At 42.4% G+C, this 22,808-nt stretch overlaps 1 protein-coding gene across 7 annotated transcripts in view; it reads left to right on the top strand.

Moving 5' to 3' along the window:
- SPATA7 (spermatogenesis associated 7) overlaps positions 1-22,808 on the top strand; it is a 70,453-nt gene that overhangs the window by 18,173 nt on the left and 29,472 nt on the right. For 3 of the 7 annotated variants that reach the window (XM_081173362.1, XM_081173359.1, XM_081173361.1), the window contains 2 exons: positions 10,244-10,291; positions 14,124-14,257. In XM_081173362.1, the coding sequence (XP_081029488.1) occupies positions 10,244-10,291; positions 14,124-14,257 (182 nt within the window). Of the gene's footprint in view, positions 1-3,241; positions 3,504-3,576; positions 3,807-10,243; positions 10,292-14,123; positions 14,258-22,808 lie in introns of those variants that run through there. The other 4 variants (XM_081173360.1, XM_081173363.1, XM_081173365.1 and 1 more) reach the window with 3 other exon arrangements.

Genomic DNA, 22,808 nt, shown 5'->3' with positions numbered 1-22,808 from the left:
AACAAACATATTTTTAATCTCTTATGTTTCAATTGTCAATCCCATAAATAGGAGAAAGATTAAAATAAGAGCACAATTGTATGCATGCCTCCTATGAAGTACTGTATGTCTCATTGGGTTTGGTGGCGCTGTGGTCTAAACCACTGAGTCTCTTTGGCTTGCCAATCAGAAGGTCGGCGGTTCAAATCCCCACAATGGGGTGAGCTCCTGTTGCTCGGTCCCAGCTCCTGCCAACCTAGCAGTTTGAAAGCACACCAGTGCAAGTAAATAAATAGGTACCACTACAGCGGGAAGGTAAATGGCATTTCTGTGCACTCTGGTTTCCGTCATGTGTTCCGTTATGCCAGAAGTGGTTTAGTCATGCTGGCCACATGACCTGGAAAGCTGTCTGTGGACGAACACCAGCTCCCTCGGCCTGAAAGCGAGATGAGCACCGCAACCCCATAGTCTCCTTTGACTAGACTTGACCATCCAGGGGTCCTTTACCTTTTTTTACCTTACTCCCAGGCACATGGGTATAGGGATGCAGCCTGCCCTAAGCCTTGTAGCAGTTTAAGATGCATAGTCAATAAACAACCTTTCTTTTAAATGATTTTTAATTTCAAATGTTGTGTGTTCAGACACACACAAAAAGGTTTCCAACTATGATCTGCATTGTTCTGTCTGCAGATACTTAGGGGGTGATACTAAAATTAACTGCTGGGCTGAATTGAGCCTTTCTGCACACAGAAACATGAGTGGAAAGTGGGGCAGGCAGATCGCTGTGCCAGCCTGGAGCTGATGCTGCTGTTGGGCCCAGATGGAGTCCAGTGTTGTCATGTGATGGGAGCAAGGCTGGCTTGGACCGTCCACTCTGGGCAGCTTCCAAAAAAATATTAAAATACTATAATACATCAAACATTAAAAGCTTCCCTAAACAGGGCTGCCTTCAGATGTCTTCTAAAAGTCTGGTAGTTGTTGTTCTCTTTGACATCTGGTGGGAGGGCGTTCCACAGGGAAGGCGCCACTACCGAGTGAGCCTCAAACTCTTGCTGTTCCCTGCATGCAAAGACAGGCTCTGGCAGATTGAGTGGACGAGAACCATAGTGGGTCCAACAGTCAAGAAGGCTGTTTCTGCACGTGCTGTAGAGGGAAGTGAGGGGCAGGTGGGGCTTATCAACCTGGGAAGGTAGCCCATCTAGGAGAAGGAAAACTCTGCTCCTAATCCTCTGCTGCCTTGCGGGAGAAGAAAAGGGTAAGGAGTAAACCCTATACAAATCCCGAATGGAGCCCTTAAGACAGTAGGATGGGGCCTTGTATGCCTCCCTCCAGCAACTCCTGCTGCCAAGCCAGTGCAATGCAGTTGTATGCATGTGTTCAATTACACCTCATTACACCTTCCATCCTAGATACATTTCACCTGGAAATAAGTCCCATTGAACTAAGTGGGGCTTTCTTCTCACTAGACATATATAGACTTGCACTATGTGTTTAAGATTTCAGCCTCAGCCAGTCAAATTAAACTAGTCCCAAATCCATTTGTTTTCCACATAAATTACATATAACAACTTTTTAGTCATCTTGCAGAAAATATTCACCCTGTTATTAAATGAAATCATTTACATATATCAGTCGCTTTAAAAAAATGAACTCAATGTGACTTAGAAAAACAAATCCATACCAAACTATTGTATCCATTTTGTATTTTTAAAATGTCAACCATAATTGCAAATACTGGGTTAAAGGTAAACAGTACAAAAGACCTTAATAGATGGTTCTAAAAAATAATTTCATTAAAGGTGCAACTTATAGGGCCAGGTATTTTACAGTCTCTGAACTATGTGTCCTCAATACAAGCCCCCTGACAAGTTATCCCTATTTTGCAAACTTAGAATAGAAGCTGAGAACCCAAAGCTGTCCAGGATGTTCACCCTTGGTGTGAATTTGAACCCAGTTCTCCTGCACCCAAATCTAACAAGCTGCCCCATGCCTACCAGCTTTATAAAGAAAACTGTACAGTTCAGTGAACATCATTGTGAAACAAATCAGCCAATAGTTTTGTTGAAGTGCACCTCCTCCAATTGCATGCTTCATTGCACAAAATTAATTCCCAGCTCCTGAGCTCATAAGCATAGTCTGCCCAGGGTGTAAACTGGTACTATCAGTTTCATGTCACATTAAAAAAAAAAATCCTTAACTTTCTAGCCGTTGTGATCTAGGTGTATCATCAGATATTCAGAAAATAAGAAAAATAAACCACTACTAGGGATATAAGAAGGGCAGCGCTGCTTGTTTTCCTGCATCGGGTGCAGCTGTTCTTGGGGAAGCAGTCAAGGCAGGGGGCAGGGGAACAGTAACTAACCACAGCTGTTTGTCCTGAAAAGAGAGCAGGAGAGGGCCAAAAGATATGGGTGTTTTCTGACTGACCAGGATCATGCCACTTTTGACATGCCCTGAGTCCCTTCTGGCAAAACCTGTTGCCCCAAGGAATGCCAGCTGACACATACACACCTTCCACTTCCCAGATTAGAGGCAAGACAGATGTGGATATCTGTGCAAACAGAAGTTGGTTGAGATGCTGACCCTCACTCGCGTCTCAAAGTGACCCTCTCCAAGGGAAACAGCTGCTGCTACTGCTGAGGAGTCCAAAAGGTGCAGAAGGTAGCATACATTATGAATGTGCAAATTAGACGCACTAAATTAACATATCTCATTTGTGCCCTGTGCAGCAGGTCATTTATCTCTGTAATTGTGCCTGGAGGGGGAGGGGAGTTCTCTTGTTTAGGTAATTCATATTTCTAAGGCACTACTTTGGGCAGCAATTGATGGAGAGGATGAGAAGACAGTTGGCCGGTGGAGGGGAGAGGAGTGGAGGGAGAGAAAGAGCGAGGAGGAAAGAAGAATGGGAATGGAGCCTAATAGTCACAGTGCAGTCCAATAGTAGGAGACTATCTCCTGGATTTGCTGCCAAAATATCATTATAGCCCTCCCTCCGACCCCCTGGGCTTGGTCTGTGTTTCCCTTCACTTGGTTCTTCCTGTGCTCATAAAACTCAAGCTTTCTTGGATGCCATGCTATTTGCTTTTTTAGATACTGCATTTCTGTCATGGCGCCCAAAGTGGCATATCGTTTATGATGAAAGGGTATAAGAAGGAAAAATCAGGAGGGAAGAGGAAAAGAAGCAAGCTCAAAGCACCAACCTTTTCATGGGAAGACATAACGGAATAGCATGAGACAGTTCTGGGGAGGGAGAAGCCCAGTGGCAGTTGGCCCTAGCCAGGCTGATGGAAGAGGGCTTGTTCATCTCTTCTGCTGCTGATGGAGACATCTCTGACAGAGGAGTGAGCCAAATAGTGACTGATCCCTTCACTTGAGCCCACAGAATGGGGCTTGCTAAACTTATTTCTCCCTCTGGAGCAACCAAGAGGAACGTCGGCGGATGGAGCCAGTTCTGGCAGGGAAAGAACCAATTGGCAGTTGTCCCGGCTGTTGTTGACAACTGTTTCAGCCTCTCATGCATCCAGGTGACTGGGAAGCTTTGTCCCCAGCCCTAGATATTCAGGGAACGACTGGAGTTTCACAGTAGTGAAGACTCAGCACTCTGCACATGGTCAGATATAATCTTGGTTATTATTGCTACTTCTCCAAAGCTGAGGCCTCTGGAAAGACTTGGGTTGAATTAAACCCAGAGTGCCTTGATTTATCATTCCAACCAGCCTGTCGCCGTTGGAGATGACAGCTGACAGCTCAATACAGTGCACGTGTTTCTATCATGAATAGTCTTCCCCCATCTTCCAGTCTTCCCAGTGTGCTGGACAGTCATGCAGGTAAAGTCACTGCTATAAAATACAACCACAGTAAGTGGAAGAGTCTTGCCCCCTTCCCCTCACAAGCTAACTCAGGGGATAGAATTGCTGTTGGCAGCTTCTCTGGCTTGCCAATCCGACTTGAGGCCTTTTGCTTAAGACAGGAGAAGAGCGCTTCTTTGTTAAATGAACATTATGGTAGAACCTGTGCATTTTCTTGCTTGAGTTTTTCTCTCTGTAACTGTGAGGGTTGAACTTCACTGGTGTTGTTTTGTCTTAATGGAAGCTTAGAATATGCAGCGGAATATGTACTAGTTGGAGTGCTTGATGAAAATCTTGAAGTCCAGATAATTCCCCAAATTCAAGATGGACTGCCAAACAGAGGACCAAGTGCTGTCCTCTTGAAAATGTAGGAGGTAGCAGAGTGAAAAGAGGACTGCCCTGTATCAAGGGGATGGGGAGAGGACGAGTGCCCACCCTACAGCAAAGCTTAAGGAAACCACAGCTCCTTGGTTCTCATCCAGAGTCAGTGCCTTAGCATTGCACCAGGTGCCTGCCTCCTTCCCTTTTCAGAGCCACCCACGGTGCAGTGTTACGTTTGCATAATTTTACCACATTAACCATGTGGATAGCCAGAATCCGCAAACCTGCATCTCACCCTGGTTACCATGGCTACAGATGGTGTGGATGCAATGCAGCGCTATAGATAGCTTTGTAACAGGGAAGGGGCATTTGTGGGCAGAAGAGAGGAAGGAAAGAAGAGGAGTTAGACTACAGCGTGCCTCCAGTTTCCTGACACACCCACCCAGTGCACACTGGACCTGTGACTCCCAGCCACCCCACAGATCCCTTTGCTTCTTACCAGCACCTCTGTACCTAACAGAATTCTACTTTTGCCTCACAGAAGGAGGTGAGGAGGGAAATTAACTTCCAATCAAACAAGTGCAGTCTACTGTGCATGTACACACACATGTACTTACAATAGCAGCCTGTGTAGTGGAATGGTGTCAATGCTGGCGGAACCGCAGCTGACCTGGATGTGAGGTTAGCTCACATCAGTGGCAAGGTTGGGGCTGTGTGGGTGCACCAGGGAGAACATTGGGTTGGCTCCGTCCATGTGCCCTTGCTGCCCTGGACTGGCAATGCTGCCTTGCCCAATCCCATGTGACTCCGTGGCACTACCTCATCACTCAGACCACTTTTGGTTTTTTACTTAGCGCATTTGTATCCCATCCTTTTCCCATCATGATTCTCTCATAGGCTGGTAGGCTTCCTTTCGCTAGGGGGCCAGGACTCAGAGTCAGAAGCAGGTCAGCCATAAAACACCTGGTGTCAGTGAAATTAACTCTTTTTTTCAAAGAGACCAAAACAGTGCAGGCCTAGTGATCACAACAACTCTTCCCAGTCAGTCTTGCCCCAGTTAGGCAGTTGCAAGGACTTCTCTCTAAGACTCCTCCCCCAGGTCCTTCCCCAACAACCTGAGACTCCTTCATCTTGTCTCTCTCTGCTCTGCCCTTTTCATTCCATGTTCTGGGAAAGCAGGAAGGAACTTGTTCACAGCAGGAGAGAGAGACTCCCTGGCTTCTCAAACAAACCTGCCCCACTCCTCTCCAGCCTCCGCTTCTGCCTCTGATTCTGGACTGCCCTCTGCCTCTTCCTGCTCACCACTGTTACCTCTTCAGCTTCTGACACCTCCTCCTCCCAGTCTCCTCCCTCTTCATCCTCGGACCACTCCTCACCATTCCACCACTAGTCCCCTGGCCCTCAGTTTTCTTCCCTTGGAGGTTCACTAGGTGGAGCCTCCCACTACTCTGTATCCAGCCAATCCACTGGACACTGAGGTCCAGCACCGAGGGCCTTCTGGCGGTTCCCTCACTGCGAAAAGCCAAGTTACAGGGAACCCGGCAGAGGGCCTTCTTGGTAGTGGCGCCCTCCCTGAGGAACGCCCTCCCACCAGATGTCAAAGAGAACAACTACCAGACTTTTAGAAGACATCTGAAGGCAGCCCTGTTTAGGGAAGCTTTTAATGTTTGATGTATTACAGTATTTTAATATTTTTTTGGAAGCCACCCAGAGTGGCTGGCTTTATATAATAATTATATAATAATATAATATTATATAATAATATTATATAATATTATATAATAATAATTTTATTATTATTATTAAATTATTATTATTAAATTATTATTATATCCACAAGATCGAGACATCTTAGCAGAGACCAGGCAGCCATCTCTCAGGGATGCTGTAGTTGCGCCTCTGCACTGAAAAAGGGTGGGGGAGTTGGTCTGGATGACCTCTGAGGTTCCTTCCAGCTCTAGAATTCCATGACTGCAACTCAAGGTGGCATAGAGTTCTCTAGTGCAATGGTGCAACGGCATTCTCTCTCCCTGGCGCCGCTGTGCTGGCCCTGTTTCCCTTTCCCTTAGGTGAAATCCCCAATGGAGAATGAATTATGAGCGGCGGTGGATTTTTCTTTTGGGAAAACAGGTTGCAAACAAACTTTATTATAACAGATGTAAACAATGAGTTTTATTCCTTCTTCTTCCACAGCAATGTAACAAACAGTGCTGGTGCTTTTTATTAAAATGTATACTGTTTCAAGTTATAGGCTGTATGCTGTTTAAGCTTATGGTTACTTTCTTTTACACATCTTTCATAGATCAGATTTCTCTCTTTTTTTTTAAATAAAATTTTTATTAGGATTTTCTCATTTTTTAAGACAAACACACAAAAACATAAACATACATATCAACATTACACACAATTAACACATATAATTTTAAAATCTTATTTTCTTAACCACTTTCCCGGACTTCCCCCACCTCCCCTTCTTGCATCCCCATTCAAAGTTTAGCCCAGCAAGTTCTTTGTGCCCAAATTAATCCCATATTAATATTTTACTTAAATCATCTTAATTAACCAATTTCAAACTTCTATATTTCATTTTAATACCCAACATCAACCCCTTTTTTCTAAGATCGATCCACATTCTCTTTCACAGAATTCCCAATTATTAAAATACTTACAGAAAATCTTAACAAATAAAAACATATACTTGTAACCCTTTGGATTCTAAAACTCTTCCCCCCCTCCCCCGGTTTTGATCCCTAAAAAGTTGTCCTTCAATCTATCAGTTCTTAGCCTGGATCTATCACATCCGAGGCCTTTAAGTCTCTTTCAGTCCCTTTCCGCCGGTTTTGTTGACTGTCCTTTATGTTGAACATCCGATCTCGGAGCATCTTTGACCCAGAAGGGTCTATATTTTTTCCAACCAGCCCTCCATATTCAAAGGAGGAGTCCAGATCCTGCTTCTTATTCTTTCCAAGTCCAAGTGTCCCAAATGTCCCCAAACATTCCAATTTTCACCTTGGTCAAATTTGTAATCCATAAGTCTTCCGGACTCCCCATGGGGAAAAATCCCCACTCTTCATTCTCAATTTCAAACCAAATTTTCGACATCCGAACTTTACCTTCCTTGTATTCTGACCTAAGAGGCCTCTGCTTGTCCTTTTTCACTTGCATCATTTCTGCTCCTTCTTCACATTCCTCCAAAATGGCACATATATCTTGCTTCCCAGCTGTAGATTCTTCTTGAGTCAGGTCCACCACTTCAGCAGAGTTGTTTATTTTAGAATTCAAAGTTATCAGATTCATAGTCATAACATGACTCTGCTCTTGCAGCTTTCCCAGGAGTTCAAAGACCCTATCCAGCTCTACTTGTAATTTTCCATCTGCAGCCATTGTAATGTCCCAAAACCCCTCTAGAGGGATTTTGGTTACTAAGTGTTCTTTTTCCAACAATCAGGTTATTTTGTTGTTATTGCCACTCTATTTTTTAAAAGCTTACAGTCCAATGTAACAAAAGTAACCGACACAAGTAACAAAAACGGAATTTCCTGACTTTGACAGCTCAGTTGACAGCTGTCAAACTCTGTAGATATCTTCACAGGCTCCCTCACAGGTCACTCCCGGATCCGGGGGGGGGGGGTTACACTTCAACTCTAAAGATCAGTTCCAATCCTCCAGCGATAAACTTATAAGTCCAAATCGTGAAATTAAGAATTTTATCTCAAAAAGAGAAAGACAGTCTCTCCATCTTAGTTGTTTGATTCTTGCTTTAAATTGCCTGCAAGGGGGGGAGGCGGACTTCCTTTTGGCACCTCCCCCGGTCGTACCGAATTCGATTAAAAAGAATTTTTAATTCCAAATTCCGTATTACTCACGGGTTGTTACGTTTTGAGTCCAAATGATCAAGGAAAGAAGTCAGCGCTCTCCAGCCATGGCTTGTGGCTTCACTCCGTGGAAGAAGCGGTCTACTCACAGCACCACGCCACTCTCCGCCACCCGCTCCGAAGCCTTTAAAAAGGCTTCTTTGTGGGTCGGAGGGGGTGCAAATGGTGCCCGCCGAGTCACCAGGTCCACAGGCATCCGCGCCTGTGGTTTCTAAGGGTCCCCGCGTCGCCGCCGCGGCAGGACCCCTCCTCCACCGAGCCGATTCCCTCCGGAGCTCGGAGGGAATCCGCCATTAGCTGGTCGCACCAACCCGGAAGTCCCATAGATCAGATTTCTCCACTCACACTTCAGGAATTTAGGATTTTAACTGGACTGTTTCCCTTACAGACCCCCAAATCCTCCTTGGTCTCAAAATCACTACTGCCCTTTCCTGTCAGAGTATTCCCTCAGAGGACCCCTTTTCCTGTAAACACCCTGTGGTTCTGTGTCTTTTCTATTTTAACTGTGTTCTGCGATTCAGAACCTTAGAGCATATACTGAGAGTTCTCAGCTCTACCACCTGTCAAAACAAAATCTCCTGACAGAATCCAAAACCCCATGAATCTCTCACACCGCCTCTCACTGCACTCCTACTGCCTCCCTTGGAACTCTGCCCAATCAGAAGCTGTTGCTGGTTGACTATTTGCTGGGGGGGCACTCAGGTGACTCAACCTTCTCAGTAAACAAACTTTTCCATCACGTGGTCTTCCATCCAGGCACTGCTAAGCCTCAGCAAGGCTAAGAAGGGCCATAGCATCTGTTTTAGAGCATCTGCTTTGCTTGCAAAAGATCCCAGTCCCCATCACCTTCAGGTAGGGCTGGGACAGACCCCTGTTTGAAACACTGGCTAGCCACTACCAGTCAGTGCAGACAATTCAGAGCCAAATGGGTCAGTGGTCTTACACTAAGACCACTTCCTGCAATTCAGTGCCCAGTCAGGCCATGCCTTGGTCTTGAAATCAGTGGGCTAAAGCGCTTCAGCTCTTTACTTGATTATGGCTATAAAAACTCCTAATTGGGAGTGCAAATTTTAAACACTGCTTTGGGTGCCCAAAACATTTAATTATACAGTGGTGCCCCGCAAGACGAATGCCTCGCAAGACGGAAAACCCGCTAGACGAAAGGGTTTTCCGTTTTGGAGGTGCTTCGCAAAACGAATTTCCTATGGGCTTGTGAGTTCCTGCGGGGTTTCCCCCCCCCCTTTCCCCCAAGCCGCTAAGCCGCTTATCAGCTGATCCTAAGCCGCTAAGCCGCTTAACAGCTGATCCGTTAAGCCACTTATCAGCTGATCCACTAAGGCGCTTATCAGCTGATCCACTAAGGCGCTTATCAGCTGATCCGCTAAACCGCTAAGCCGCTTATCAGCTGATCCGCTAAGCCCGCTAAGGCGCTAATAGCGCTAATCCGCTAAGCCGCTAATGGGCTTGCTTCGCAAGACGGAAAAAACCGCAGGACGAAGAGACTCGTGGAACGGATTCTTTTCGTCTTGCGAGGCACCACTGTACTGTGATCCCTACTTTAGCATCTTGCTTGATAAATAGACTGTAAAAGTACCTATTTTTTCAGATGGGGCTGATGCGTAGGATTAATAGTATCGGAAACTAGATGCTCTGTATGTATCTGAGTGCGGCCTTGAATAAATATACCATTAGAATATGCTGATGTGGTCATTCAGATGTTGCTGGTTTTCCATGCACCACTGACCACATTCTCTGCATTTGCTTCATGGGCACAAATACTCAGGTTCCATACCCATTAAAGCCTTGGACAGGAACAAACATTCTTTATTAAGTAATACTGTGTCAAGGAACAGTACGTATCCACGGCTACAGTTACAGGCCTTACCGTTCTTTAATAAGAGTTCATAAATGTTGACGTACAGCACGGAATCCTCATTATGATGCCCGTCTTCTGCAAAAGCCAGTCACAAGCTTTCTATTTCATTCTTTAACACAGCTAACTGGATTCATTAAAACCAAAAAGCTGGTTAAATGAGTGAAAACATTTAAAATGTAGACTGGCCATTATGTTTCATCCATAGAAGGTTTTTTTGCATTTTTAGTAGCTTTGGTGAAAATACATCCCACCAATAAGCTGACGTTAAGCAAAGTCTGTTTATTGCAAATCTTCAAAGAGAATGTTGATTCACTCACTTTAATGGTGTGTTGTTTGTTTTTCAGCTGCTGTAGACTGCTCAGTACCAAAAAGCAGGTTAAACAGCATAAAACGTACGTATTTCCGAGGCATTCGTCTTCTAAAAACTTTACTGAAAGCATACTATGGTATTTTCTTTTTTAAAAATACATTGTCCTTTCATAGATGACCCTCGGGGTCCCTTCCAACTCTATGGTTCTATGTTAGTCATCTCCATTAATTTCAATGGGTCTGCTCTGAGTAGGACTAACATTGAAAATATCCCATCAATCCTTTCAGGTTGCTGCCTAATTTGGCTTGGGGGGGGATTCTCCACAGATCTCAAATAAGGTCGGACTCTGAGGGTGAGCCAATCCCACTCGGATGACTTCACTGCTGTTAAAACACTCCATAATAACATAGAATAGAGTAGGAATATTTTACTCTTTCTCTTTAATACCTGCCTGCCAGGCTGTGGTGGAAAACCTGTCATCTTTCTTCAGAGCTTGCCTGCTTTGCTTGCTTATTTATTCAATCATTCATTCATTCATTCATTCATTCATTGGACTTATAGCCAATATGTGACAGAAAATGTCAGGTGTTGGCTGATCTGAAATTAGCATTTTTAGACCAGCTGTCTGCGTGTCTCCAGCATTTCCTGTGCGAACTCAATAAAGGAATATACTTTTACAGTTGAAGCATATGCAACTTTTGGAGTAATGATTTGAAAAATTATGAGCTTGCCGGGCACCAAACTGTATCACTCAAAGGTGTGGGGAGGGGAACCCATCTGCTTGTCAAATTAAAAAATATATCCGTCCTGTAATTCCACTGTATCTGCTCTCAAGCTACAGACTCATTATTTTTCTAGCTATTTCTGTGCATTCATTAGGTGATGTATGCATGCATCGTCTTGCAGTGCTACGTGACAGTTGGAGCCATCTTCTTATCCATGGGCAGAACATAAAATTTACTGAGCCAAACCATTGGTCTATCCAGTTCAGTATTGTTTACAGGGACTGGCAGCAGCTCCACAGCAATGTCCTGGCTGTACCTGAAGATGCCAGGGATTGAACCAGCAACCTTCTGCATACAAGGCTGGTGCTCTCTGACTGTTGGCCAGTGTCATCATTTGCTGGTTTCCTGAAAAGAAAACAGTATATCTTTGGAACATATGTTTGGTTCTGCTTGAAAATTGTGTAGGGAATTAGCGGAAATGATTGGCAAGATCCGAGACCAGGGTGAAGAGTCGGTGGAAGAAGATTGGAAAAAGTTTAAAGACTATTTATAGAAATATTGTAAAATTAAGGATTGTTAGAAAAATGTTGGAATGAAATTATATGGCTTTAGTAGAAATGTCATAAGGAATTAAGTATAAATAGATTAATAGAAAATTAAAGGAAAAGTATGGCAAGAATGTGTGAGGATAATTATAGAACAGAAAACAGAGTAAGATGGAAAGGAATTGCTGAAACAAATAATAGAAGTAGAATACAAAAAGGGAGGTGTGAGGAAGTCGCTGGAAATAAGTGAATGAAATATAAGATATTGAAAATGTTTGAGGTGTTTTTAAATTGTTTTTGTTTGTTTTTGCTTGATTTGTTATTTGTATTGTTTTTTCTTTGTTTTTTTCTTTTTTTCTGTGTTTGTAGTGCTGTGTTGGAAATTTTGAAAAAGTAATAAATATCATTTTTTAAAAAATTGCGTATCAAAATTGTACCTGGAATTTTTAAATAGCAGCACTGAGTGCTTTGCTTTAATACTTTAAATAAACCCCACCTGTGAAATCAATAATACCTTTCCTTCTTTATACTCCCATCTTACATCTTTTGGGGTAGGAAAGCTTTCAACGGGAAAGCTTCCTGCACAAAGGAATTAGTAGCATTGCACAACTGTTCATTGTTAGAAGGTCTGCCTTAGAGAATGTGTGGTGGTTTATGCTCATTGTCTTTAAAAGGGGGTTTGGTAGATTCATGATGGAAAAGGCTATCAGCATCTGTTAGTCATGTGGTTATCTGTAACCGTGAGGATCAGAGGTAGGTAGCATGCCTCTGAATGCTGGTTGCTGGGGACATGAGTGGGAGTGGACAGTTGTGGGCTTCCTTGCATCATCTGGTTGGCCACTGTGCAAGCAAGAGGTAGGCCTTTGGTTTGATCCAGTAAGACTTCTCTGCTGTTTTAATGGGTTTGAAGAAATTGGCTTGGTTTTGTTTGTATTTGATAAGCTTTATGTTGTAAGAAAATGCCAAGCTGACATAAATACATTTTATCCACCGGCTCCAAAGTTTCACCTCTTACTTTCCTCTTTGATCATTTGTGGATGAAAACTTTTAAAATGTTCCTTTCTAACCAGGCCTTTGGTTGATTTGATTGACAGCCCTTTTAAAATCCAGGAGGGGGAGGGGTTGGAGGAGAGGGTTATTGGGTTGTTGTTTTTATTTTGATTATATCTTTTGTGGTTTTATACTTTGATTTTGTCCTGTGAACTGCCCTGAGACCTCCAGGTATAGGGTGGTATATAAATTCTAATAACAACACAACAGCAACAATAACAACTACTACTACTACACATGTGCAATCCAAAGCACACTTGAATTACTGTACATTCATTTTAAATATAAAACATATTGACCCAAACCCAGGGGAAACTTGCAATGTTTCAATTTACATAGAGATCACTATGACAAACTTCTTGTAACTCATTTGAATCCTACCAAGTTCAATGGAACATTCAGGTTACTAACTTTCTTTGGATTTGAGCCAAAGTTTTAGCTATAACAAATTGATGTGTGTAATTCTGCAGTCACTCACTGCGTTTTCTTCCATATGTAGTCATATAAAAGATAGTGTGTCTGATTGTATGAGCAGCCAGAAGAAATGAAGCCAGAAGGGTTCCTAGCATTTTAATTAACAGATATCTATTGTGTCATCCATAAAGATGATTCACAGATCACTTCACAGAAGTATGGCCTCATTGACTTTGTATACTTTGTGCCACACTGAATTACTCACTTTCACAGAATATTTCAGAGCCTGTGTTTATTTTAAAGGAATATCTCCTCATTTTTCAGAAACCACAAGTTGTCCACCTAGTTGCCCTTTATCTGAAAGTTGAAATAACTGTTAACAATTTAGAGGAAAAATGAAGTCCAGGTTTCTTGGATTACATTTGACTCAAATTGATTATGAGAGTGAAATATAACTTTAGCTGCCAACCTGTGTGTTTAATATGTTCTTAATGAATCCCTACTGATACTTATTCATTTAGTTTGATTCCTTGCCCAACCTTTGCCATTAGCTGCCAGTTTGGGTTACAACAACATGAATAATCCAATTTAAAAGCAAACAAAACCACCAACTGAAAACTGTCATACATTAATTAATAATTTCCAGGTAGGTTGTTTTGTTAAAAGTTCATCTGTCAAAAGGCCAGAGGGGCATCTTCAGCATATTTATGACACATACGTGACATTGCTAAGTAAATATTATTTGTCTCATTTCTGTTAACCACCACAAAATAAGAGTTCATCTTAGTACTGTCGAAGTACAAATGAAATTCCAATTGACTTTAAGGAAGCAACTGTTTTATTTGTTTATTTGTATTTGATTATTCCAGTTCTGGGGAACCTTTCACCCTCCAGATGTTGCTGTCCTTCAACTGCCATCAATTTCAGCAATCATGGCGAGGGATGAGAATTGTAGTTGTTACACATAACTATTTGTGTAGTAGTAGACCCAGATGGGTGATGATAACACTTATGTGATACATAATTAAACTGAGCAGCATACATTTCTGGACTATATCTCAAAACTTTCAATTTCCTCAGTCCATCACAACACATAATAACTCAGTAATTTAATTACTAAAAGGAGCCTTAATATGAATCCCTCTGTTTTTAACTCTGGTTCATTTTTCCATACCTTAAGTTTCAGACCAGCAGCGAAGAGAGAAACTCAAGAAAGAAGTCGAAAAATGTGAAAAGGAGATGATTTCATCTAAAAATGGGTCCCGATCTAGTTCCAGGGAGAGTAGAAGACCACTGTCAGCCACCTATAGAAAAGTAGGTATAATGATTTTTATTTTTTAGTTAGCCTTTGATTCCACTCCTGTCAGAGAAGGATTCATTCTAATTGCTTTCATTGCCGTGTTGAATAATAGCACATCAAATTACTAGTTCTCGTAAACTTTTGGTTTCATAGCTACACTTGTTGACTAGCACTGGGTAGAATTATGCTAGACAGGAGAGGAATCTTTTTGTAAGACAAACACTTGGAAGAATAATGTTGTTTTCATAGCAATGAGAGCAGGAGAAACAATTGACGGGATTCATTTTCGGTTTAAAATATGCACCAGGGTGTATTTTGCATCCAGCTGCTGCATAATGCTGGCCATTAGCTGGTTGGTTCTTGCATGACTATTTGGTTTCTGACAATGTGAGTGATGACATTATTAGGTTTCTGGAAAATAATTGTGCTTTGGAATATTGTTGGTGCTGGAGATGCAATATGCACAGTAGTTACTTCTGTTTTCCGTTTTGAAGAAGAAGAGAGGAATGTCAGATAAAATATGTGAGCTTTCATCTTTTAGTCACTGTTATTTTCTCACATCAAGGATGTTGTTATGTCTTTCTTAGCCCATGGATGAAGATACTTCTATAACCTTGAGATGCTCTGCAGCACTTGCTAGCAAAGTACTGCTTTGACCGTGTTTATGTGGGGTTTGCAATAATGCAGGTGTCTTACAAGACATATGTGAGACTTTAAAAATAAGTGCTCTTTCTACCAGTGAGATAGGAAGAAGTAGAATATGACATTTTAAATGCATTTATTTAGAATACTTCAGTCTCAGTTTATAGCCCCGAGAAGCTCCCGAAATAGCTTGTGAACGACGCTCAAAATAAAATTGCAATCAAGTCCACTACAGGAACTGAAATTGCATGATTTCCGTATAGAACTAGGTTTATCCAGGCAATGTTTCCTGCCCACTTTGTTCTTCTCTGCTTTCGTGCGAGGCAGAAGCTCTCCCACCGAAATGCTCTGGGGTAAGGGAGTGGGGCTGAGCAGCTGGGAGTCAGCCATAATTCAGACAGGCCTACTTTTGCTTGCACACACACTGCTTTTAGGCAAGTACGCATTGTGTGGGTTACTGGGCTGCCTCTGAATACCACTGAAATTGGCATTCCTGCATATTCAACACTCCTCATTGTTTCCCTTTAACATGCAGAGTAACAGGCCTCATTCCGTGACATCAACATGCTGTGCGTTTCTTCACCTTCCTCATGTGGAAGAGCTTTGTGATGGTGCACTTAGGGCCCTCATGTATGTCAAACATGCAGGAAGAGGAGGAGTGTTGTCGGCGGGCGCAATCTCACTCCTTCCTTAACACATGACCACCCCTAGTGCCATTTCATTGTGATACAGTGGTAAATGACCCAGGACTTTGTGTTGATGAAACCATGTGGGTCAATATTCATCAACACTGATAACAACTGATAAAGCCTTAAACGGTTCAGGACCGCAATGCCTCTCAAGGATTGCCTCTTTCCATATGAACCTACATGGACCCTGAGGTCATCTTCTGAGGCCTTTCTTCATGTGCTGTCTCCTCAAGAGGTCCAGAGGGTGGCAACACAACAGCGGGCCTTCTCTGCAGTGGCTCCCTGTCTGTGGAATGCTCTCCCCAGGGAAGTTTGCCTGGTGCCTTCATTATACACCTTTAGGCGCCAGCCAAAAACATTCCTTTTTAACCAGGCCTTTGCCTGATCTAATCTACATCCTATACCATTTTTAAAATGTGTTTTTTGGGTGGGGGGGGCTATTGGGTTGTTGTTTTAATTTTTATTATATATTTTGTGGTTTTATATCTTGATTTTAATCTGTGAACCGCCCTGAGACCCCCATGTATAGGACGGTACATAAATTCAATAAATAATAATAAAATAGTAATAAACAAACTCTTGCCAAATACAGCATATTTGCAACTGGAAAAGCGGGGATGGTGGCACCTTCCACCCTGAAGCACCTTTGGCTGCCTTAGATGCAGCTGTTTTATTCATTCATTTATGTAGTGCTTAGATGCCAAAACAGCTTATTCTGTGCCACTGCAGTATCATCTGTCTAAAGAGGGTAAGCCTAGAACCTCCTCTTTTTCATGCCGTGCAGTTAGTGTTTTGGAAGAGGGAGTTGGGTTGAGAAATGAGATCCTCCACTTGTACCACAGGTCCTAAGGGGTGGGTTGGGGGCCCAAGTTGTGGGTTTGTTGCAATGAGCCCCAGATCTGGGCAGACTGCAAAGCACAGTGCTGGTGAGATCCCAGCCATTCGCCATCTTACTGCCTAGAGCCATCTATGCATATAAATTGGCAATATTTTTGTAATAGGTCTGCAAACCGATGGATCCCCTGTTCATCTGTTTTACTTCTGTGTAGACATTGTTAGGAGGAGGAGTTTGGATTTGATATCCCGCTTTATCACTATGGAGTCTCAAAGCGGCTAACAATCTCCTTTTCCTTTCCTCCTCCACAACAAACACTCTATGAGGTGAGTGAGGCTGAGAGACTTCAGAGAAGTGTGACTAGCCCAAGGTTACCCAGCAGCTGCATGTGGAGGAGCGGGGAATCGAACCCGGTTCACCAGATTACGGGTCCACTGCTCTTAACCACTACACCACACTGGCACCACACAGGATCAAGCTGCAAATCTAAGATATCTGTAGAAGCAAAAGTGTAGGGAGTGGTTTATGCAATTCTTACTTATAGCAGGCACCCAGTGTGTGTCAAGCAGAGCAACCTGTCTCAGTGTTACATTCCATCGACAAGCAGGGTGTGTGGAGATTCTGCTCACCTGTTTTATCTTTAAATTCCATTAATTTAACTGGGATCTGCTTCGATTGCTATAAGAGATTACATATTAGATGACATTCATCTTCTAAATCAGGCTGTTCATAATTTCTCAGCTATTGGGGGTCAGGAAAGTAAATTACAATGAATCTTAATATTCAGACAACAGAATGAAAAGTCATTAAATAATTACACTATATGAATCTGTACTGTCTAAGCACTTTGTGGTATTATGAGCAGAGTGTGATGGATGAATAGAAATTTCTGAGGTTTTACTCTATCTAAGTATAATAAATACACTTTCCTGGATAACCAACAAAATCAATGTCCAAACAAATTAGCCCATCTTAGCATTGATTATCCACCTGACTTTCTGTTCTATTCTGCTTCTTTTTAAGTGGTATTCATTTGCATTCTCTTCTCATTAATAGTGATGAGCGCTGGCATCTAATCTTCCATGCATCAGCGAGTTTGCATTTATTAGCTTTAGCATTAGTATTTAGTGTTGCAGTTGCATCTACCTGCTGCAGACATAAGGCTACATGTGATCCCAGTTTTTCCATTCAGAATCCCTGCACTCAGAGAGATCACCAGCTGCTTTTTGCAATAGTTGCCCATGTGAAAGAGTAAATGAAGCATCTTATAAACTGGATAGGCACATTGCTCGATTGTTATTTAAGATATCCTAATATGATATAGTAGAATTTTCTGGCCTGTATGAAAAATTGTTCATGTAAATGGAAAGCCTCATCTATAACTAGCTTTGTTGTCCAATAAAATTGAATAAACAAACCTTAGAGCTTGAAAAGCCCCTAGGAATGCTGAATCTATGCCAGATCTGGGATTTAAAATACATCTGCTCTGTTCTGATGTAACACTAAACTATGGTTCACCACAGGGATGGGGAACCTGTGATCCTCCAGGGGTTTTTGGACTACATTTCCCATCAGCCTTGACCGTTGGCTTTTTTGGTTGGGACTGGTGAGAGTTGGAGTTGAAGAATATCTAGGCAGCGATAGGTTCCCTATCCCTGGTTTAGCATTATGAGAATCAGCTTTGGAGAACTAAATGTCCCGTCTCCTATCTCCTTCTCCTATCTCCTAGGGCAAAGCTAAAAGGAAGAGGTCAGAAGAATTTGCTTCTGTTTTTGATTGAGCACAAGTTAGCATGTTTTCCCAACCCTAAACTGTGGAGTAAGAATTTAGGGTTTGAACAACATGCTAAACTGCAGTTACTTTAAAACAGAAGGAAAAATAGCTTAACATGACATCAGAACCCTAAACTTTGATTAGTCTTAACTATAATTATAAAACTATAATTACAAAATTACAAAAAACCTATAATTACAAAACTATGGTTTGAATTTGGTTTTTCTGCTAACCAAAGTTAAGATTAACCACAGTTTCTGTAGGTTAAGGCAGCAAGGCAAACTATGGTTTGGAATACAGAAGTGAAAACTTCCAATTTCCTTGTATCCAAGGAGAAGGGAACACAGAAGCTTGGGGGCTCCTGCAGTGCATACTCAGAACGTTGTTGTACAGTGGTACCTCAGGTTAAGAACTTAATCCGTTCTGGAAGTCCGTTCTTAACCTGAAACTGTTCTTAACCTGAGGTACCACTTTAGTTAATGGGGCCTCCCGTTGCCGCCGCGTGATTTCTGTTCTCATCCTGAGGTAAACCCAAGGTACTATTTCTGGGTGGAGTCTGTAACCTGAAGCGTCTGTAACCCGAGGTACCACTGTATAGTTTAGCATTAAGTCTGATTCAGCCCAATGTTTTGAGTCAAAATACTATGTTACAAACTGGCAAGTGGTGTGTAGCATACACTTTGAGCTATCCCCAAATCAGTCTCTTTACCTCTTCCCGTGTAATGCAGAAATTCTGAAAAAATGACAGCCGTGTCCTTGACGTGTTGCAATTCATCAGGTTGAGCAAGTGTTACAAAGTTCTCCTGTTCAATAAAACATATCCTATTTGTGCAGATCGCAGTATTTTTTAAGACTGGGTCTGGGTGGCTGGGCAGAGAGGCAAAACTAGGAAGCTTTGTGGTTTGTTTTGTGCTGTCAGGGTTATTCAATAGCGCTTCTACCACTCTGTGGGATCTGTGTGAAAGATATATATGTTTTGCTGAAGGTTAGCTGTATCTTTCTTCTGGTTTCATGCTTCAGTATGGAATCGAAGCCATGGGAAGAGTCCCCTAGGAACAGGATGTGTCTGTCGTCTGTTCAGATTCATGGTTTTCTGTAAATCTTGAATGACTTTCTGCAGTTCAAAGTCAGACAAAGCCTTCAGGAGTGCTGACTTCCTAGTTTTGTCTGCAACCCAACTTTTCTAATCCCTTCTCATTGTACAGGGCTCTGTTCTGCAGGTGTATTTGTGGAAATCAACCCACTGAAGGTCAGAAGGCAGCTAAGGAGCACTTCATAATTCTTTCACTTGGAAATACTTTCTTTTGTTCTTGCCCCATTGTTGCGTTTTTGATGCCTCATATATTTGTTATCTGAGTGGTGACTGATCTGTTGCAGGGGTTCCCAAACTGTGGTCCATGGATCATCAGTGGCCCATGGGCTTCATTCAGGTGTTCCTCAGTGGCAGGTCTATGAATGGTGGGCAGAGTGCATTAATTGTTCTTGTTGATTTTTAATTGTATTTTTATTCCTTCTTTTGTATTTCTACATTTGTTTTATTATTTAGTATCATGTTTTATATTGCATTCTATGGAATTCAAATTGCAGTACAAGAAAAAATCAAAAGCTAAGAAAATACAATTAGAAATTCTACAGCATCTAGCAGAGACCCACCAAGTGTCCCTATTCTCCAGGGACAGTACCAGATTTACAGAAGCCATCCTGGTTTCTGATTTGATCCCACAATGTCCCGCGTTTCCTTAGGACATCCCTATTTTCATCGGATAAATCTTGGAGGTAGCACAGCACATTATATTCTGCTTTGACAGGCGGAAGAGAAAATCAGTAAGTGGTTCACTAAGACACTCAGCAATTTTCAAGTGATCCATGGGGACAAAATTTTGGGAACTCCCAATCTTTTGGATTTTAACAAATTTTTGTTGTATAGTTTATTGTATTAATAATATTTAGCACATCAAAATAACACAAGAAGGACAATATGTTTTTAATAGCCATACTGAACAGGCCAATCCCTACTGTGGAATGGCTCATTTTAAAGTTCTTGGTCAGAGTACACAGCCAAGAGTGTGTTAGATTTTGTTGGAGTGGGGATGATTGATCTCATTTTCAAAATCTTTGAAAATCTTTCTTTCAACCTGAGACCTCGGATATAGGAAGATATAAAACAGTAGCAGGATGGTTATCACTGGTGTTTGAATGTAACTAAGAGACTCTATGATAAAAAAGAGAGATTTTGCATGTTCTTTTGTAATTCAAGAAAACCTTTAGTCAAAATTATTTCCAAAACCAAACAACACCCAGGAATTCCTTTGGTGTGGGGTGGCGTGGAGAGGAATATAGCTTGTTATCACATAATATCAAAACTGAGATGATAACCACAAAGTCTCAGTTGTGTAATTTATGCTCTGTTTGTTGGCATGAGGTGACAGAAACAAGAATAGAGCAATTGTTGGTCTTATCAGCTGTCCACAGCTGGCCAAAAGCTTCTCCTCTAAAAATGCACATCTATCTATACTGAGCTTTTATTTGGCTCTGAGCATCCTCAAACATGTGGCTCATTCTGTTTCATACTTCAAGGCAATTGTTCTTCTTTTTTGCTATCATTCACATTATTATTCCTTAGTCTGGTCCATTATCTAGAGTTTCCAGCATTACAAGACTGTCTGCATCTCTCTCCCCTTCCCAAAATAATGAGGCTCCTGTTGCTCTGTCCCAGCTCCTGCCAACCTAGCAGTTCAAAAGCACACCAATGCAAGTAGATAAATAGGTACCACTGCAATGGGAAGGTAAACAGCGTTTCTGTGCACTCTGGTTTCCATCATGGTGTTCTGTTGCATGCTGGCCACATGACATGGAAAGCTGTCTGTGGACAAACGCCAGCTCCCTTGGCATGAAAGCAAGATGAGCACCTTTGACGGGACTTAACCATCCGAGGTCCTTTACCTTAGATTTGTATTGCTATCTTTTAATGAATTATTTCCACATTCTACTTGTCTTCTCCTACTTTTATGTCTTCTCTGCATTCCTCTTTTTTCAAGCCCATTAAAAAAAGTGTCATATCAGAGGGAAATGCGATCATATTCAGACCAAGCAAACTACTACCCTTAAGAGACAGTGAAAAATAAATCACAGCTTTCAAAGGCACTGCAAAGTAGCTTTCTCAGATGAAGCTAGCTAGAAGTTCCAGTACACTAGAAAACTGCAGCATCTGCATTTTGATGATGTGTCTTTCAGGCTATCTTTGTATCTCACTAAATAAAAAACAGCTGAAGACCAGAAGCAGGAATAAATGGAGTTGAAAGAAGACACTAAAGAGGACACATAGTAATGAGGCCTGGATTCTTGGTACCCTATTATGAAGTGATAGGAAGTGGTCTAATTTGGAATCCAGTTCCGAATACCACCTTCAGCATCCGTCTGTTCTTTCTTTTAAAAAGGGGGATCAATGAGTACAATTTTGATTTAAGAAGAAGAAGAGTTTGGATTTGATATCCCGCTTTATCACTACCCGAAGGAGTCTCAAAGCGGCTAACATTCTCCTTTCCCTTCCTCCCCCACAACAAACACTCTGTGAGGTGAGTGGGGCTGAGAGACTTCAAAGAAGTGTGACTGGCCCAAGGTCACCCAGCAGCTGCATGTGGAGGAGCGGAGACGCGAACCCGGTTCCCCAGATTACGAGACTACCGCTCTTAACCACTACACCACACTGGCTCTTTAAGACAAAGATGTGTCCTAGGTTAGCTCTCACAACTTCCCTAGATTTCCTTTAGAGCTTGGTCTCACCATGGCAAATCCCCATTGCCACCAGCATTTTATCTAGTTACTGTAAACCTGCCCATGCACTGAGGTCATCAAATGAGGCACTGCTCTGGAAGCCCCGTCCTTGGGAATAAGGAACAGTGATGTCTCTGCTGTGGTACCCCAAATCTGCAGTGCCCTCCCTCCCTCCCCAGACACCATTTGCCTGTCCTTACTCTCTCATATTTTAGCCACCATGACAAACTTTGTTTTTGCAACCTTGGAGCAATGTGTAACCTCAGGTTGTTGCTGGTTGTGTTGCCAGCTTTCGTTGCCATTGGATTTTTAGCTGGTTTTTATGTTAATCGTTTTCATTTCATTTGCATTCTTTTCCAGACTGTTTGTAAGCCACCTTAGAAGTTACGTGTAGAAAGGCCAAGCGAAACCCATAAACAAACAAATAATAGTTGGTTTTCCTGCCAACAAACGGCACTGATGCCAATTGTGAGTGGGTAAACATTCGGGAGATGGGAAACACATCGCGGGGACACTAATTCCTGTGGGAAGGGAAGCTGCAAGAGAAGGTTTCTTCACAGTTTAAAAAAAATTCCGAACAGGTGTCCCAGAAAGTGCTGTTATGGTTCCTTTTGCTGACCACGAAAAGGAGGTGCCGCCACAGCCCCAAAGGCTCAGCCCAAGCACAGCTCGCCTCTCCGTGGCTCCGGAGGGTGGCAGTCACGTGGCCTTGGTGAGGGAGCCTGTTGTGGAGGTGCTGGGTTGCACTCCCTCAGAATTTTGCACCCGGGGCCATCCCTACCCACCCACGCTACAGCACTCCACAAGACACTGGTGTGCTTTCCACCTAAGAGTCCTTAATAAGAAGTGGGC

This window comes from Podarcis bocagei (genome assembly GCF_964188305.1).
Source record: "Podarcis bocagei genome assembly, chromosome: 1".
In the NCBI taxonomy this organism is placed as follows: Eukaryota; Metazoa; Chordata; class Lepidosauria; order Squamata; family Lacertidae; genus Podarcis; species Podarcis bocagei.
Note: the sequence above shows the minus strand (reverse complement) of the source record. Positions and strands in the feature narration are given on the sequence as shown.